Source organism: Leptopilina boulardi, unplaced genomic scaffold (assembly GCF_019393585.1).
Source record: "Leptopilina boulardi isolate dan_hultmark-lab unplaced genomic scaffold, ZJU_Lbou_2.1 LbouV2_370, whole genome shotgun sequence".
NCBI classification, from domain to species: Eukaryota; Metazoa; Arthropoda; class Insecta; order Hymenoptera; family Figitidae; genus Leptopilina; species Leptopilina boulardi.
Genome location: NW_026137941.1, coordinates 524,176 through 543,326, shown reverse-complemented (window position 1 = coordinate 543,326; position 19,151 = coordinate 524,176). Strand labels below are relative to the sequence as shown.

Genomic DNA, 19,151 nt, shown 5'->3' with positions numbered 1-19,151 from the left:
TACAGAAAATGGTAAATTTAATAAATTATATTATGGTAAAATATTTATTTCAATTTATCAGAAATCCTAGTAATTTTTTTTTTTTAACATCTAAAATAAAATGTTCAACTAAAAAAAAAAAAATTGGAACAATTTTTTTTCATATTAAAATAAATGTATTAAATTTGTTATTTTCATATTTTGAATTTATTAAATTTCAAGGAAATTTATCAAGTGTTGACTATTTATCACACCATAAATTGATTAAAAACGAAACTTGTTTAATTACAAGTTTGATGATATATATATGTTTTTGAGAAAAATTAAAAGCGACTTGCAATGCATACTAAAACGTGAAAATAAAATCATTTAACTTTATATGATCGTTTTACGATGAGAAATTAGTACTCGCCATTGCGACATTATAATTTAGGTCCAAATGGTTTTAACATGTCCAGATATAAATGTTAATACAAGCATTTTATATGCGGAATGCAGTCGCGAAACTCAGTCGCTTTTTTAAACCGTTCAGTACGTATATGGTCGAAATATGTTGAAACGTAACAGAGCAGTGTTGGTTTGTGCATGCCTCCCAGTATTAAAGATCGTGACTGTCGTACAGATTTTCGTTTTCCATGCTTCTCTATAACTTCAAAATTCAAGAGCGTTACTCTTTATACCGGCGCGCAAAAAGCTCTTTTAAACAAATTACAATATAACTAAAAAAGCCCCATATATAGTCAACAACTATAAGGATATTCTATACTTTCATGAATAAAATATTACAATATAAATAAAAAAAAATGAAAAAAATAAAAAAAAAATTATTCTTTTATTTAAATTTACTATAATCGATTGAGAAAAGCTTTTTTAAAATTAAATAGAATATTGAATCAGTAGTGTCATCTCTCAAGTATGAAAGCAACTAATTCTGCTTTGACGATAATGCATAGAAGCAAATCGTGTTGCATACAAAAAGGAGAAATTAAATTTATGAAAATAACAATTTTTTTTAACGTTAATAGAAATTAACAATTTTAAACAAAAATCAAAATGCAAAAAAACTTTTGTTTTTTTTCTTTTTTCATTAAAAATTTTTGATTAAAATTATTTTCTATTTTCTTCATTAGCAGAAAGTTTGTAATTAATTCAAAGAACATTTTACAATAAAAATTGTATATAAATAAATATTATAAATCAACAATAATTATAAAAATTATTCTTTTATGGTAATAATTAATAAACTTCAAAATAGAATATTGTATTTGAATCAAACATTTTATTTATTTTCAATACATTTTACATTTATAAAATTTATAATTGTAAAATTTTCAATACTATTATAATACAATAACGGAAAAAAATATTTGACTTTGATAAAAATACATTTGATATTTAATATATATATATATATATATTTGTGGAAGAAAACTCGTTTTATTTATTATTAATTATAAAATTAATAAATAAAAAGATTTTATTACACAATCAATCAAATGTTTAGTTGTCAAAGTAAAATATTAATAATAAATTATATTATATAAATCGACTAAAACACCATAAAAATAGAATACGAATAAATGATAACATCAACCACATCAACAAACAAAATGCCGCAGTTACTATCGTATAATGAGCAATTTTCAATCTAAAGAAACCAAAATAAAAATATTAATTACTATAAATAATTAAAAATTTATAATTTTAATAATAATTTAAAATAAAAATTATTAATTACCTTCTGTAATAAATTTGCCCTTCCTTAATTGATTCCATCGTATCTTTAAAAATAAAAACACGAATTCCTCTTACATGATAACAAATATAATCCTCCCAATCTAAATTATTCAAATTAAAATCAAATTTTTTACGATCAACAGAATTTAATTTTTTATATAAAGCTTGATTAGCATCACTATGAAAATTCCATTCTTGACTCGAGAAATATGAAATTACGCCCATGAATTTGTGAATTTTTTTATAAGCTGTCCATAACCTGTAAATTTTTTTTTTTTTTTTTGAAAAAATTAATTCAAATCATTTTTATTATCACATTTTATGTACTTACATTGGTTTTTTTCCCATAAGATACAAAATACAATCGACTATTGCTGCTGGTAAAAAATGTAAAAATAGTATACAAAAATTATGTAACCATAAATTTTTGTTTAAAATCATTACATTATACCAAATAGTTTTTTTACTTGGTAATTCAAATCCATAACTTTTATTTAAATCCATAAATCTACCCCAAGTAATAGGTTTTAAATTTGATGATATACAATTAAAAACCGGTGGTTCTTCCTCAATAATTAATTTTTCATTCCTGATGAAAAAAAAAAATGTTTTAATATTAATAAAAAAAATAATAATTAAAATTTAATAATTTTATAATTATTAATTAATAGAAAATTAAAAAAAATTAAATTATAAATATTTAAAACCATTGTTGAGCAATATCCCAAGCAGCAACGACAACATTATTGATAACTATATCGGCTGGTATTATTTCTGCGACATTATTTGGCACACAGTGAAGTGTGCGAAGTAATCCAATTCCAGAACCCACAACAACACCTGTGGCTCCATAAAGATTGTTTGTCCATCCAGCGATTGGTTCCTTCCATGTTGACACGACTATCGATGGACGAACGACACAAATTGGAATTCCAGTCGAATATCTTTTTGCTGCTTCTTCAGCCATTGCCTTTGAAAAAGCATAAGAATTTGGCCACTTTCCCAAAAAGCTAAAACATTATTTATATATATTTTTTTTAATACAATAGTTTATATTTTTCAATTAGAAAATTATTTATCTATTTCTTACAGAGGTGTTAAATGTTCCAATTGTTGATCGTCCAACAAATCCACAAGACTCAAAAGTTTATCCACTTCCATTGGTGAGGGATAGAATTTTTCCTTAATATCTTTTGAAATACAATGTGAAAATGCCGTCGATATGTGTACAAATGCCTGAAATATAAATATTAAATTGAAAAGAAAAATTGAAATATAATTAATTTTATTTATTTTTAAAGAAAAACATAATATTAGTTAATAAATAATAAATTAAATACAAAATAATTTAAATAGAATAATTTTAAAGTAATTTTAGATTAATTTACCTTAAGATTTTTCATCTCCTTGGCAAGTTGGAGCATTAATTGTAAACCTCTCACGTTAATATTTACAGCTTGGCGAAGTTTCTCATCAAATCTAACAGTGGCTGCCCCATGAAAAATTATGTGAGTATTTTTGCAAATTAGTTCACGATCATCGCTCGATAAACCCAAATCAAATTTTCCAGTGTCACCTTCGATTATAAAAATTTTTGACGCAAAATCCGGTTGTTCTTGCTTTAATCTTTCATACAACTGAAAAAAAAAGAAAAATTATTAATAAAAATAGTAAATTTTTAACAAATTAAAAATTATTTTATTTATTATTCAATATAATAAATTATAATAAATAATTTTACATACAGGATCGTCAAAGTGTTCTTTGAAACGTTCCTCTGGAGATTTTCCCTTTTTAGGCCGTAACATCATGTACAATTTACCCATATCAGGAAAACATCTTTAAAAAAAAAAAAAATTAGATCTTTATTTATCTACAATTGTAAATTTATATATTTAATAAAGATTCATGAATCCTTATATTAGTCAATGAATGATTAAAATATATTATCACAAATTAGATATTTAAATCACAGACTTTTTGGAAATTTAATATTTTCACCGCAGGAAAGAATCATTTGAAAATTCTATTTTAATGGCTTGATTTGAATTAATGTAAATTTTTATCATTGTTTTTAAAATAATACATCCGGTGACTAAAAAGATTGGATACATATATATTGCCCTTAATCGAATTGTTTTTATATACATATTCTTTAGAATAATATATTCGAAACATTCTTGAATACATTTAGGAAATTCATGAATACTTCATTTATAATAAAACATATAATTATTTTTTTCAATATTATATATATTAAATATTGAATTTTGTTGAATGAAATTTAGAATAATTTTAAAAAATTCTAGATAATAAAAACAATATTGAAAAATATTTTACATAATACTGTAAAATAAAAATGTTAAAAAATTTACTTTCATTCTTTAAAATTTCAATATTCATTAACTAAATAATTAAATGGAAAATTAAAAAAAAATATTTTCAAAATACTAATTAAAGCAAACAAAATACTTACCGTAAAAGTTTTTCCAAAAGTAATTTTCCAATAAAACCAGATCCACCAGTCACAAAAATATTACAATTTGTAAAAAAATCGGTAACTTCACTTTTTTCAGTCACAATTTCATTTGTGTCTTTTGACATACTTATCATTTCATCAATATAATCTTGACTTGTTTTTTGAACTGACATTTTAATAATTTTTTTCTTTACAGTTATCAGTAAAATAATTGATGAAAAAATTATTTAAATGTTGTATTCAATAAAACATAGTCTGTTAATTTTTATAATTTTAAGGGATAAAAAAAAGTAATTCAATATTTCTTTAGTAAAGTAATGTTTGTCGCTATTTTTTCTTCGATAAAATGCATTTATTTTGAAAATAAGAATTTTGAAAATCGAGCCAACAGCAAATTGAACAACCACTTTCTGTGGGCTTTCTGTTGTCAATGATGACTCGAAAAAGAAGTGGAAGCTAAGCGAAAGGCGAAAGGTAGAGGAATATGAATTACATGAATTACTATCATTGATATAATTTATATTTTAATTTAAAAAATAAAAAAAATTTGCAAAACAAATTTTAATCGTAACGAACAATTTTATCTTTATATTATTATGTAATTTAAATTTTGCTACGAAATATGTAAATATTTTTTGAAATGTCATTTTTTTCTTCAAAAAATATTATTTATGTTACAATAAATATTAATTTAATGTAAATAAAGTTTTAATGTTAATATACTAACACTTTTATTTTCAATTAAGTCCTTAAATTATTCGCAGTAAAAATATAATTATAATTATTGTTTCTTTGATTAAAACGGAAAATAAACATTGGATAGAATACAATTTTTGGATTGTGTGGTTTTTTTTCAATTTCTCTATTATAATTACTACCATAAAAGCTATAAATATTTATTCATAGAAAATATTTCTGAAAATAAAAATAAATGGCAAATTTTGATAAAAAGAAATGTGGGCAAAAAGCGAGAAAATGCAATCTTTTTTTCCCACTAAAATCTTTGAAGAAGATCCATAAACATGGCCCAAATTATTCATCGGATCATTTTTTTTTTAAATATCAAAAAAATTTCCAAAATTTTTTAATATTTATTAACTAATAATTAAAAGATTTTTACCAAATATTCACGATGGGGACAAATCAAAACATTGAGGATGTGGTCGACGGTCAATGACGTGATGATAACATAATGAGCTCATAATTCCACCGAATAATTAAAAAAAAAAACTTTTTTCACTGACTCTACACGCGAAAATAATTAAAACATGAACCTCTAAAACCCGATGCTTACTTAATTTAATCAAAATTTAACTTAATTAATGCGATATTTACAATTTTCAGAGACGCGAATACATTATGCATCTGTATAATACTTTGCAACGCCGCAATATGGCTGATGGCGATAGCAGAAGTGACTACGTTAAACAGATTAGTCACTTTCCATAAAAAATTAAAAATTTACGTTAATTTCAAAAAATTGATAAAAAATATCAAAATATTTATGCAAATTTGTTCAAAAATTTTATTTAATTATTAAAAATGTATGAAATAACGATAATATTGCACATTTTCAACATTTTTCTAGAGAAAATTAAAAATTTCGAAAAGTTGCTAATGCGCATGCGCAGCTATACATTCCCGAAATTCACGCAATGCATTATAAAAAAATTTCGAAAATTTTATTATTTATTCATTAAATAATTAAAGATTTTTACCATATATTCACGATAGGAAAAAATAAATACATCAAAACTGATGTAAAAATGACGATGTGGGCGATGGCGAACGATGCAATGATGAGGTGACGCCATGACTAAATAGCTCATATTTCTTTAAAAAACCTTGTTTCACTGATTTTAAATGAAAAATATTTAAGATCTAACATTCTAAAACCCGATGCTTACTTAATTTAAGCAAAATTTAACTTGATTTAAGCGATATTCGCAATTTTCAGGGAGCGTCTCAACAGTTCACGGTAACGAAGCAATATGGTGGCGCATGCGCAGTCACGCCAACAATGTATAATCATAACCCCCATTTATTAACCGATATATAAAAATAATTTTCATAATTTTACCATTTATTCATTAAACAATTAAAGATTTTTACCATATATTCACGATGAGAACAAGTAAATACATCAAAACTGATGTAAAAATGACGATGTGGGCGATGGCGAATGATGCAATGATGAGGTGACGCCATGACTAAATAGCTCATATTTCTTTAAAAAACCTTGTTTCACTGATTTTAAATGAAAAATATTTAAGATCTAACATTCTAAAACTCGATGCTTACTTAATTTAAGCAAAATTCAACTTGATTTACACGATATTTGCAATTTTCAGGTAGCCAACTATAGAGAGCGTCTCTACAGTTCACGGCAACGAAGCAATATGGCGGTGCATGCGCAGTCACGCCAACAATGCATAATCATAACCCCCATTTATTAACCGATATATAAAAATAATTTTCATAATTTTACCATTTATTCATTAAATAATTAAAGATTTTTACCATATATTCACGATGAGAACAAGTAAATACATCAAAACTGATGTAAAATTGACGATGTGGTCGATGGCGAACGATGCAATGATGAGGTGACGCCATGACTAAATAGCTCATATTTCTTCAAAAAACCTTGTTTCACTGATTTTAAATAAAAAATAATTGAGAAATAACATACTAAAAGCTGATGCTGACTTAATTTAAGCGAAATTCAACTTGATTTACGCGATATTTGCAAATTTTCAGGGAGCCAACAGCAGGGACGTCTTCACAGTTCTCTGCAATAATGCAAAATGGCGGACGGTAATGAAATTTTGCGGATGTGACTAACGTAAATCACGTAGTCACTTCGGTATAAATTTGAAAATCTATATTTATATTAAAATATTAATGCAAATATCAAAATAATTATGCAAAACTGATTAAAAACTTGATCTGATCATAGAAAATGTTGAAAATAACGATTATATAACCTTTTTTAAAGGTTTTTTTAGGAAATATTAAAAAAAAATACGGAAAGTTGTTAATGCGCATGCGTTGTTACTTGTTATGGCGGGAGTTAAATTCAAATTTGAATTTTCTTGAAATGCACACAGCTGTAAATAATTTTTAATATAATAAACAAATATGATTTAAAAGTATAATTAAAAATTGTAATTGTATTTAAAATTATAATTCAAAAAATTCTAATAATAGAAAATAGAAAATGTATAAATATATTGTTGATATTAATAAATTAAATAAATTTATTTATGAATAATTGTGAAATAATATTTTAAACTCTTAACTTTGGCTTATAATTTGGATCTTATGTTTTACGTGTTTTAAAGTCAACAACCCAAACAAAGATATAAAATCCGAGTCGATGACTCTGTTCGAATTAAATATTCTTAAGTCAAATGCGCTTTGACCTGTTGCATTCTTTTACAGTGAAAGAAGATTTATTAAGATAAAATTAATATTACTACTAAGAAATTTTCCTGAATTTTCATGTTTTACTGATTTTAATTTATATTTTATTAAGAAAAAAATTTGTTTTTTTTTCAATAAAATTTTAATAATTAAATTTAATTAATTAAATTTAACTAATTGAAAATAAATAATTTTGTAAAATAAAATTTCCATCGAAAATTCAAATCGAGATCTATTCTAAAAGGAAAATATTTATTTTAGAGCGTAAATAAAGAATAAAAATGTAAATAGAATCAATAATAATTTAAATAAATTAGTGAATATAAAACAATGTGAATATTAAAATAAGTGTAAGAAATAAAATGATTCCAATAAAATACATTAATACAATATGTAATTTCACAAATTGAACATACAAACGATAACATTTATATTCTTTAAATACTCTCATTCACTAATATTATTATATCATAATATATATATATTTTTTTTTTTGTATAATTGATTTCATATTTACATAGACGATAATAATAAATTGATATCATCGAATAACATTACCATCCAGAATAATTTTTATTTACAATGAATTTAAATTTTTATATTTGTCCACCTTTATTAAACATTTGTTAAAATTTTATAATATCTAATTCAAATTAGAAATTATAAAATTGAAACTAATTTAATCATTTAATTTAAATTTAGTTGATATTTTCCTCTTTTCTTTCAAAATAAATTTCATTAAAAACAAAATATAACAATAAATCAAAAATTATAAAAAATAAAAAATAATCTCTCTTTTTTTTTAAAAAAAAACAATTTTCTTTGAGTAAATTTGATTAGAAAAAAAATTATGTATAAATAATAAAAAATAATATTGCACAGCGCGCACCGTGTTTATGATAAGACTAAACTTTGGAAAAAAAAATCAATAACAAAATAAAGAATTTTTTTTAATTAATTAAAATATTCATTAACGACAGTATTTCAGTACAAAATTATTTTAAGAAATTTAACAAAATTTAAAGGAATGTAATTTATTTTTCATATATATTATTTTTTCTTCTCTTTAAAAATTATTCAAATTTTTCAAAATAATTGAACACTGTCGATGATGAAACAATTTTAATTTTTCAAAAAAAAACTCCTTTTCAAAATTATTAATACTTATTGCGGAATTGAATTTTGAATATTTCACTGATAACAAAAAAGAAAAACAAATCTATTTGGACTAATCATCTTGAAGCATACTTAAGGGATCTTCAATTATCTGCTCAGCAGTTTTTTTTAAATCCCTTTTGATAACTTTTTTAACAGCATTATGGCTTTCCTTATTTTTTGATAATGATGAAGACGTCTTTCCAAAGATACCATTATTATCATCATCAGTATCGTCATCATCATCATCAAACAAGGATTTACTCTCAACAGTAGATTTCTTTGATATCGGTTTCTTAAAAGCAAAAATATCTTCTTCTCCACTCGATTGATCGCCAAAGATATCATTTAAATTAGATTTCTTTTTATTTATATCAGCAACATCATTTGGAATTGTTGCTCGTGTTCCATCGGAGAACAAATGTTCATCACTGTCACTTTCAAAAATATTTTTCTCACCAGTTGAACTTTGTGACTCGACAATATCCAATTTTTTAGCTTCATTTCCATCTTCACTCTTCTTTATTGTCGATGAACCAAATAAACTTTCATCATCATCAAATAAATTAATTTTTGTATCCTTGAGCAATTTTTTATTATTTTTTCCAATTGTCGTGGAAAATAAATCACCATCATCATCGTCAAATAGTGAATCCATTTTTTTACTCGTTGATTTTTCGTTTATTGTTGTTGTTTTTTTATTCGATACACTAGAAAAGAGACTGTCATCTTCATGAAATAAAAGTGCCTTTCCCTTCTCAGGCGATGGGGTTTTTGTGACAAATGCAAAAAGTTGACTTGGATCTTTCAAAGGATCAAGATCTTTATTTCGCAATGGATCAAGCGGTGACTCTTTATTTTCTTTCTCTGATGAAAACACATCTTTGGAATCTGGTTCTGTGCTTTTTGTTACAACGGTACTTTCAAGTTTTTGATCCGGTTTCAATTCTTTTTCCACTTTATCGACACTTTTAATCGATTCTTTATTGATTCTGTCAGCTTTCAATTTAGCGACAGATGTGGTGGCAGTATTTATTTTTACAGACTTAATTTCTTCTCTCGTTACAACAACATTGTCGTTATCGTCGTCGTCATCATCATCGTCGATTGGCGATAAAATAGGTGCTCTACCAAACAAAGAATCCTCTTTAAATGGATCTTCTGGCAAATCGGGTGGAACATCGAACAAATCTTCTTCGTCAGTCGATGGTGAGAGAAGAGTATTTTTATTTGTACTCTCTTTACTCAATGTGCGTTCCGATTTATCGTCAATTGTCAATGAAAGATTTAATTCTGTATTTCTTACATTATCGGATTTTATTGACAATAGTCTCTCGCTACTTAAATTCATATCATTAATATTGTCAACAATAAAAATGTGATCTTTTATTTTAATATCGTCGTCGAGATCCTGCATTGAGTCTACAGCATCAAAATCTATTCCACTTTGACGCAATGCAATTTGACGTGCTTGTCTGCTTTGTGGGCGACGTTTCACTTGAATTCTTGCACGACTCTGAAATTTAAGGAAATAAAATTTAAAAAATTTTTAATTTAAAACTATTTTAACAACTCGAATTAGATTATTTTTGTTTTTAAATATGTTTTCTATTTTATAAAAGTAAAAAAGAAGACATATTAATTTAATTTGTTAAATAAATGAATTTATTAATTTTAGTTATTTATTATTTACCTTTGAAGCGTTGATTAACGTTTCAACGTGTACAGGTTCATCGAAACTTATCGCTTTTTCCGTATTTATCTCATCTGTTAACATTGAATCAGAAGAATCCTTCCTTGGCCTATCTTCCGCTGTGAAAAAATACAAATGATTTAATTTTTAATTATTTGAAAAACGGTTTTACAAATTACGAATAAAAAATTTATTTAAAATTAAACCTATAACAAACAAAATATAAATTTATAAATAATAAATAAAATAAAAAAAATCGAATTATTAATTTTAATAATTTTTATAATATACATAATAATTAATATAAAGAAAAAAATTTCATATTTCTCACGATTGGAAAATTTTTTACAAAACATTGAAAACAAAATAATATTTTCATTAATATCATATTTAGCAAAATATTTTCTATTAACAACAAATTTTCAAATTTAAAGTGTTAGGGAAAAATTATAAATATTATACACTGTCTGTTATTGACAATAATTTCATAATAAATTGCAATTATTATTTTTTTTTATTATAGATGAAAATCAATAAGTCACGTCAATTATTATTTATTAATCGTAATAATAGAGATAACTTAGCGCCAATTAAATATTCCACTAGAAAAGTAGCAGTGAGTAAGATAAGATTTTTAATTATATAATAGACGTAAATAAAATTCTATTACAAAGTAAAATATTTCAATTAATTTTTCTTACGTAACGTAAAATTTCAATTTAACTGGTATCGGAAATAATTGTTTTTAAAATTAATTAATTAATATTAATTTTATTTTATTAAATTAATTAATTAATTTTTGTTAATATTTTAATTATATAATTATTTTAAATTTATATTTTAAATTATTAAATATTAACATACCACTAATACTTGTTTCCTTGCCAGAACTCGTTATACTTAAACTTCCTCCGTCCTCACTGTCACATTCCAAAGATTCTTCCTCATCATTTTTCTCCTCGTGTTTCCTTAAAACAGGTGGTGTATCAGTGGGCGAGAGAATTTTTAAATCACCCATTTTTCCCAAAAGATTTTTAATTTTTCCCGAAACTGCCCTTCGTGGTGGTTCCTTTCCATCATCGAGCGCTGATAACGATCGAATATTTAAAGTATTTGGTGGATCACTTTTTGAAATACAACAACCATCGACAACATTTTCCATTTTATTCCCCGTCTCTTGTATTGCATTTCCTTTAGTTTTTAAACTATCGGGTTTTTGTGGTATAATTGGTGGCATTTTTTTCGATTCAATATTTGACACTTTCGCCTCAATTGACAATTCTTTTGACTCAATAATTTCGGAAGTTGTCTGTTTCATAATGGCACTATCTTCAGACTTTGTTTTATTGGAGTCTTTAAAAGACAATGGAGTTTTATGCCCAAAAAGATCATCGTCATCCATTTCGTCATCAAATAAAGCACTTTTATTTGTTTGAAAAATATTCGACAAATCACTTGCTTTATTTAAAGGTTCGATATTATTAATTTTTTCCTTATTTGTATCTTTTTCCTCTAAAATTGATTTTAATGAATCAATATCACTAGAATCATCAAATATACTTGAGACTTTAGTTCCCTTTTTTGGTAAAATGGAACCAAATAAATCATCGTCCTCGTCACTATCATAAAAAATGGATTTATTTATTAAACTCGTAGCAGGAGGTTTTTTAACAACTCTTGGTGATTCATTTTGTCCTGATTCGCCAAATAAATCGGAAGATAAATCGGAAGTTTTTCGTGTCGATGATTCATTAGCTGTTAAATTCAATGGTTTTGTATCAATAGAGAAAATATCAACATCTGGAGAATCATTGACGGCAAAAATATCATCATCATTATCTTCATCATCATCATCATCATCAAAAATACTTATATTCTTAGTTATTTTTGGTTTTTCTTGACTCTGTAATTTCTTCAAGTCGACAATTTTTTGTGAATGATGTTTTGGAATTGCACTGGCAAAAAGTTCATCATCAGTATCTGAATCATCAAAGAGGGAAATCACTTTTGATTTTTCATTAGCTTTTGGCAATGGAGGTGGACCAAAAACATCATCCTCATCATCGAAAATATCATCTTGCGTAATGTTTTCTTGCACTCGCGTTGTTGTTGTAAATAAACTATCACTTGCAATTTTTTCACGATTACGTTCTTCCGATTTCAATCGGTTAGACGTCATCTGTGGCTGAAAATCCGCTCTGAAATCAAATTAAATATTCAATAATTCATATAAATAATAAATAATAGTATTAAACATTTAATTACAATCTATTAAAATAATAATTATTATTTAAATTATTAATTATTAAAATTTTATAAAAGTAACAAAATTTTTAAATCGAAAAAAAAATTCTCTCAAATATATTAGAAATAATCCAAGAAATATTAAAATGGTATTTAAATTTGAAATTTGTAAATTAAAATTCAGGAACTATGAGGAAAAAAAAACCTGATAAATGAAATTCTCCATTAATCTTATTAGGGTTGTAAATCCATTATATGTGTAGAAAGAAAAATTGTTTACACTATACTATAGTTATTTTCACACTTAAACTGTTTCCCAAAGGAATTTATTAATTCTGTTGGAGTGTCTAACGGAATGACATTATGCGCACTTTCCTTTCAACAGTGAGAATTCACTAACTGCTAGTCAGTTAGAATGAATTTTCCAGGTGAAAGGCGTGCAGAAATTCGTATCGCATTGGCTAAAATAGCAGACCTAATTCTTTTGGCAAAGATTTCTAACTCTTATCTCTCTTTTTAAATAAAATAAACAAAAAATTTGTTTCCTTTCACGAACATTAAAAAAAAAATTGAAAGGAGAAAATTTTCGTTTACTTTCATTAAAAAAAAAAAAAAAAAGTTTGTGCAGAAATTATTATAATTGACTGATACAGTTAATTTATAAAAAGGCAAACATTTATAAATCTGAAAATATTAAATTTTTTGTCTATTTTGTGTAGAACGTAATTTTTGCGTTTAATTTAATAATATTATTATTATTATTAAAAGAGAATAACAAATTCATGAATGGAAAATAAAAGTTATTGTTATTAAAATATCTCAACAAAGTGGTAAATAAAATTTCTTTATCTATTTTACATAATTAAATGTTTTTTTTATTATCAGCGGGGGTCTATCTAATTGTAAATATTTTTTTATTATTAAAATTCTGTCGCATTTATTCATATATAAAGTCAGAATCTTCAGGATGTTGTTAATAAATCAATTGGAACCATTAATGTTCCGATTTTGTTACTTATTGAGTATAAAGTAATAATTTTTTTTTTTACTATGAAGACATTTTTTTGGTTTTTCTTTTTTACGTTACTAACGTTTTCTTCAGCTCTTTGTAAGTAAAGAAAAATTAAATTCACTTTTTACAGTAACTACTCTTAAATTTATTTTTGAATTTTTTCATTATTCCAATAATTGAATAATTTAATTTTTAAACTAAATTTTTTTAAAGTTTCAGCAAAAATTTGCAAATATAAAGGACGACAAATGACACCAGGACAAGAAAATATTGATTGTTTCACAAAAGCAACATGCATGACAAATGGAAAAATAAAGAAAGTACAATCGTAAGTATGTCATTGACGAAAAAAATTAGAAAATATCAAATTTTGTATATTTAACGTTCTTAAAAAATCAAATTCAAATCAAAATTTTCTTTAAATAAATTAATACTTACATAAAATTTTAAAAATTAATTATTGAAACAAATTTTATTAAAAAAATTAATAATTTAATCACTTTTTTTTGTTAAAGATGCCCAAGGTATTTCTGTTTGCCAAAAAGCAAAGTAACAGGGTACCAAAAATTTGATCCAAAAGAAACATTTCCACATTGTTGTGGTGGAGAATTATGTGAAGAAAAGTACAAGAGTTATTGGTAGACAATTAGAAATCCTTTTTTCTAAGAAAAAAATAAGCAAGAGAAGATATTCAGTATTACTAATGATAATTATGTACAAAACTATTGGATACAATTATTACATTGAAAGAAAACTTTCAATATCTTTATAGTTATCAATATTTTATCGACTATAATCTTTAATTTTTTTATTATTATCATGAATCAAGTATTATTTAATAATACACCAACGTTAACTACTTGTAAATATTATTACCATTTTCATGTGACATTTAAATTCTCAATTTAAATATTTAAACGTTTTACATTTATGAATATTTAATATCTACATTCCAAATTTTAATGTGTATTAAATAAATTTCTTAAGTTTCGACATTTAAAAAACATGTTATTTGTAAATTATATTTTTTCTATAAAAAATAATTTATAATAAAATAAGTTCAAATTACTAATTTTATAAATTGTAAAATTTATTATATAAATTTAGATTATTTAACATTATTAGATAATTATTCAAGTTGAATTAATTTAAATTTATTTATTTTGTAAATAAAAATTTCAAACAAAGACGGTGTATAAAATGGCGTTACGTTATTTCTGCGTAATAGAAACAAAAAAGATGTAGATTATGCAAAGAAGTTAAAAGAAAAAATAAATAAATGAAACAAGAATAAAATAGAGGAAAAGATTTGCCAAACATTTAAAATAAATTACTCTTACCTCCATATTTAAAAAATGAATATCAATTGTTATGAGCGTAACGAACGCAATTATATATATATGCTTTTACTTTAAGAGATGTATCAGACTATTTGTGCTGGTTGAGAAATTCTCACATGCAAAGACTGTTCAAGATGCTTGCCTTGCAAATTACGTGACTAATGCATAGAACATCTTTAGTTTATGGTAATGTAATATTACAGATTTTTCTTCTTACAAAAAAGACAACCATTATCTTTCATTGAAATTCCTTTAAACATTTTTCTCTTTATCATTTTTAAAAAGTGAATAAATAATCATTTTTTACAATCTTTTCCAAATTTTCCAAATTATTTAAATTTTAATTGAATATAATTTGTTTCTCAATTTAATTAATTTATTGACATTGTTTTTGTTACCTTCCTAATTGTCTGCATTATAGTTTTCTTCTCTTTGTTTATCTTCAAATATAATTTACGCAAAATGTATTTTTTCTTCTAATCTATCCTGCACATTTTTATCTTGAATATTAATCACTATTTTCGTATATTAAATATATTTGTTACTCAAATTATTTCCGCTGTTTTCTTCTGCTTTCTTAAACTGTATCGCCATTCTGCCTATTTTTACTTTTAGCTTTTCTATTTTTGTATCTCCTAGTATATACACTGTACAATTTAATGTTCAACCTTGAGGTCCAGTTAAGATATGATTTCTGAGTTTCCTCTCGCAAAATATTAATTTTCACTTGAATATTTTATAACTAATGATTTTACTTGAGAGAATTTTTTTTTTTAATTTACATATTTGTCAATTTTTTTTTTAAATAAATTAATTGTATATTAAAAAAATTAATTATAAAAAATAATAAAATTAATTAATATTTATAAAAAATATGACTTACCCTAAATCAACAGTTTTTGTGCTGGAAGATTGTTTTGAAATTCCGCAGCCATCGATGGTAGTTTCTAAGTTAGATTTAGAATTTTCAGCACTTCTTTCATCCAAAGTTGAACTTAAATTTTTCGAAATTCCAAAATCCGATTTGCTCTCAACAGTGTCAGAATTCTCACTCTCACTACCTGAAGAATCCGAGGAACTTTGACGAAATATTTTCGTTGACAACTTCGAAGATCGAAAATCCATTCCATGGAGAACTGAAACTCCTCCAATTGGTTTCTAGAATTAAAAAATTTAATTAGTACAATAAATAATCACAAAAATAGAAAAATACAAATTAGTGATATATATATATAAAATATATAAATAAGTAAAGATACAAAAATATGAGAAAGAAGAAATAATTTAAAAACTACTTTTTGAGTGCTGTTATCCACAGGTGTTGTATCAATGCGACTTTGTGCTTTAGATGTATTAAAAAGATCATCTTCGTCGATTTCCTCATCAGCAAAGAGATCCTCAACATCTTCATGTATTTCTGGCACGTTTGTTGACATATTTCCAATATTTTCCATAAAATCGCTATTCAAGAATTTTTTATTCGTTCCCTCCTTCACAGAATTATCATTCGAAAAAATATTTTTCTTTGTATTCTTCGTTGAGAAAATATCATCAGAATCGTCGGAATCTGCATCTCCAAATAAATCATCAAAAGCAGATTTTGCTTTTGTTGCTGAAAAAAAAGAATAATATTTTTTTTTTTTTTTGAAAAAGAAATTTAAATTTAATTTTTTTAATAATTACATGTAGAACTTATTGGCGGTGGTACATCGATACTCGAAGGAATTATATTTGTTTTCACAGCTTTTGGAAGAGATTTATTCCATTTTGGCGGCACATCGTCGTCAAATAATCCACTTCCTCCTTCTTCATTGAATAAATTTTCCGATTTACTACTGAAAACATCTTCATCGTCTTCTTGTGAAAATAAATCATCTTGAAACAGAAAGTTTTTTGTTTTCAAAAAAAAAATCTCATTTTTAAATTAAATGGAAAATAATTTCAATACCTTTCGCACGATTTATAGAAGGATCGTGAGCTTCCTGTGTGATCACTGTTTTTTGAATAGGAAGAACACTTCCCAAACGTTTAGCTAATTCCTCTGCAAAACTTGGTGGACCACTATTGATATTTTGACTCTAAAATAAAGAAAAATTTCATAAAATTTTTTTATTTAAAAATAATAAATTACAAAAATCAAAAGAAAAATATACCTTTGGTAATACACTAGTTGGCGTGAGAGGTTCAGATTCAATATTCAATGTATCTTGACTCTTAGCCCTGAGACTTCCATTATTAGTGTCTCTTGTACTGTTACTATCTAAATTATAATCATTAGATTCACTTGAAGAAGATAATTGTGAGCCTAATGTTGTTTGACGATTAGTTACATTTAATAAATCCATTCCTTTATTTTCTCCATCGCTCGACGATTCCTCCTCATCCTCCTCCATTTGCTCTGATTCACTGCTACTTGATTCTAAACCTATTTTGATCGATGATTTCCACTTTTCCGTGCCAATCACATACGGCAAGGGACGATCTTGATATGGATCTTTTGCACGCAAAATTACACTGTAATTTAAGGTAAAAAAAAATTATTATTTTGTGAAAATTTTTTTTAAAAAAAAGTCGTAAAACGCCATTTACCTTGGCAATATATTTTCACCCTCATCTTCACTATCACTGGCAACAACATCAACTTTATCGTATTTTTCATCTATTATTCGTAAACCTTCTTTTATACTTTCATTTACAATAGCTATAATGTCCGCTGGATTTAATTCCTGATCATTTGTATTCTGTGTACAAATCAAAAAAATAATTAAAATAATAAATAAAATAATTAAACGTTAATATCAATTTTGTCGAATAAATTGTTCGTAAAAAGAATTTAAATTACTTTTTCAATTTGATCAGTAGATTTGTCGATTTCAACATCATCATCCTCTTGAACTCGACTTTCAATAAATTGTGTATTGGCCAAAGCTAATGATGTATTGGTAAGATTATCTACAAATATAGCAGTTTCATTTAAACGATTCGTCAATGAATCCAAGGCCTCTGTTGTTTCATTAGCTTTTGTCGTTAAATTCTGGAAAAAAAATCACTTTATCAGCAATGAGATAAAAAAAAATGAATTTCACATAAATACAAAAGATCGTGTAAAAAAAAACATTTTTTTTAAATATAAGAATGTAAAATTAAATAAAATACAAATACCAAAACTTTAAATACTAAATTACTAAATAGTAAATACTAAATAGTGTAACAGAATACTAAAATACACAGAATAGAAATCAAACATAACGGTAAATAAAATCTAAATAACCAAATTAAATAAAAAAGAATTCAAATAATAAATAAAATATTACTTCGGAAAAGCGTTGAAGATGTTTTAAAAGTCCAGCATCACCAGCAAGATTCCATTCTCTTCTTTTATTTCTCATTTCTTCTGTACACCAAGGATGATCCCATGATTTCTCATTGCCATCAGAGCCAGTCGAACCATCCTGATAAGAAAATAAAATATGAATTATCTGATATTAAATTTCATAAATGTTTATCAATGTTTACCAGGTTAGAAAAATTGTCTAGAAAAATTATTTCTTGTGCTGATTGGGCACAAAGTATTATAGAAAACAATTTTGTTTACATCGTTCACGGAAATTTTTTTTTTTTTTTTTTTTTATTATTTCAAAACCGTCACCAAAAAACTGACCATATTAACATCCATGACTATATAAGGCAAGTATTGTCCCTGCCGTTGATTTCTTCCGTGTCATAAATAAACGAGAAATGATATTTTTTTAATGAATAATTGAATTAGAACAATCACTATTTTTCACTAAAAAAAAAAACACTTTACTGTGGAGCAGGTTAGGAGGTTTTAAATCGCAACTCTCGATTATACAGGGGCGGCATTTGACATTTATTAGATTTAATAAACCATAATCTATATGACAGGAAAATTATTTCTTAAAAATAGTAATATTTACATAACATTGAATTTACGATAAGAATTTATAATTTATTTATGAATTATATTTCATATTTTATTATGATAAAGAAGTGGTACTTGTTACGGCACTGATTTACGAAGTGAAGTTAGTCGAGTCAGCAAATATTTGAGGTTATGTTGTCATT

At 24.8% G+C, this 19,151-nt stretch overlaps 2 protein-coding genes across 3 annotated transcripts; both read right to left on the bottom strand.

Moving 5' to 3' along the window:
* Window positions 1-1,403: 1,403 nt before the first annotated feature.
* LOC127287437 (fatty acyl-CoA reductase wat-like) lies at window positions 1,404-4,645 on the bottom strand. The gene is made up of 8 exons (XM_051314372.1): window positions 4,193-4,645; window positions 3,462-3,555; window positions 3,105-3,353; window positions 2,807-2,952; window positions 2,424-2,726; window positions 2,048-2,305; window positions 1,718-1,975; window positions 1,404-1,627 (listed from the first exon to the last, which is right to left on the bottom strand). Exons 1-8 carry the CDS (start codon window positions 4,366-4,368, stop codon window positions 1,516-1,518), a joined length of 1,596 nt encoding a protein of 531 aa, XP_051170329.1. The 5' UTR covers window positions 4,369-4,645; the 3' UTR covers window positions 1,404-1,515.
* Window positions 4,646-8,081: 3,436 nt separating this feature from the next.
* On the bottom strand, window positions 8,082-19,034 carry LOC127287459 (WASH complex subunit 2). Of its 2 annotated transcripts, none has more exons than XM_051314400.1 (12): window positions 18,727-19,034; window positions 18,380-18,517; window positions 17,908-18,099; window positions 17,655-17,806; window positions 17,219-17,579; window positions 17,014-17,143; window positions 16,749-16,940; window positions 16,361-16,677; window positions 15,949-16,223; window positions 11,334-12,667; window positions 10,470-10,588; window positions 8,082-10,292 (listed from the first exon to the last, which is right to left on the bottom strand). In XM_051314400.1, exons 1-12 carry the CDS (start codon window positions 18,739-18,741, stop codon window positions 8,850-8,852), a joined length of 4,668 nt encoding a protein of 1,555 aa, XP_051170357.1. In that variant the 5' UTR covers window positions 18,742-19,034; the 3' UTR covers window positions 8,082-8,849. The 2 variants fall into 2 exon arrangements, with proteins under 2 accessions (XP_051170357.1, XP_051170358.1); XM_051314401.1 differs by lacking the exon at window positions 18,727-19,034 and adding an exon at window positions 18,582-18,712.
* Between the last annotated feature and the right edge of the window lie 117 nt (window positions 19,035-19,151).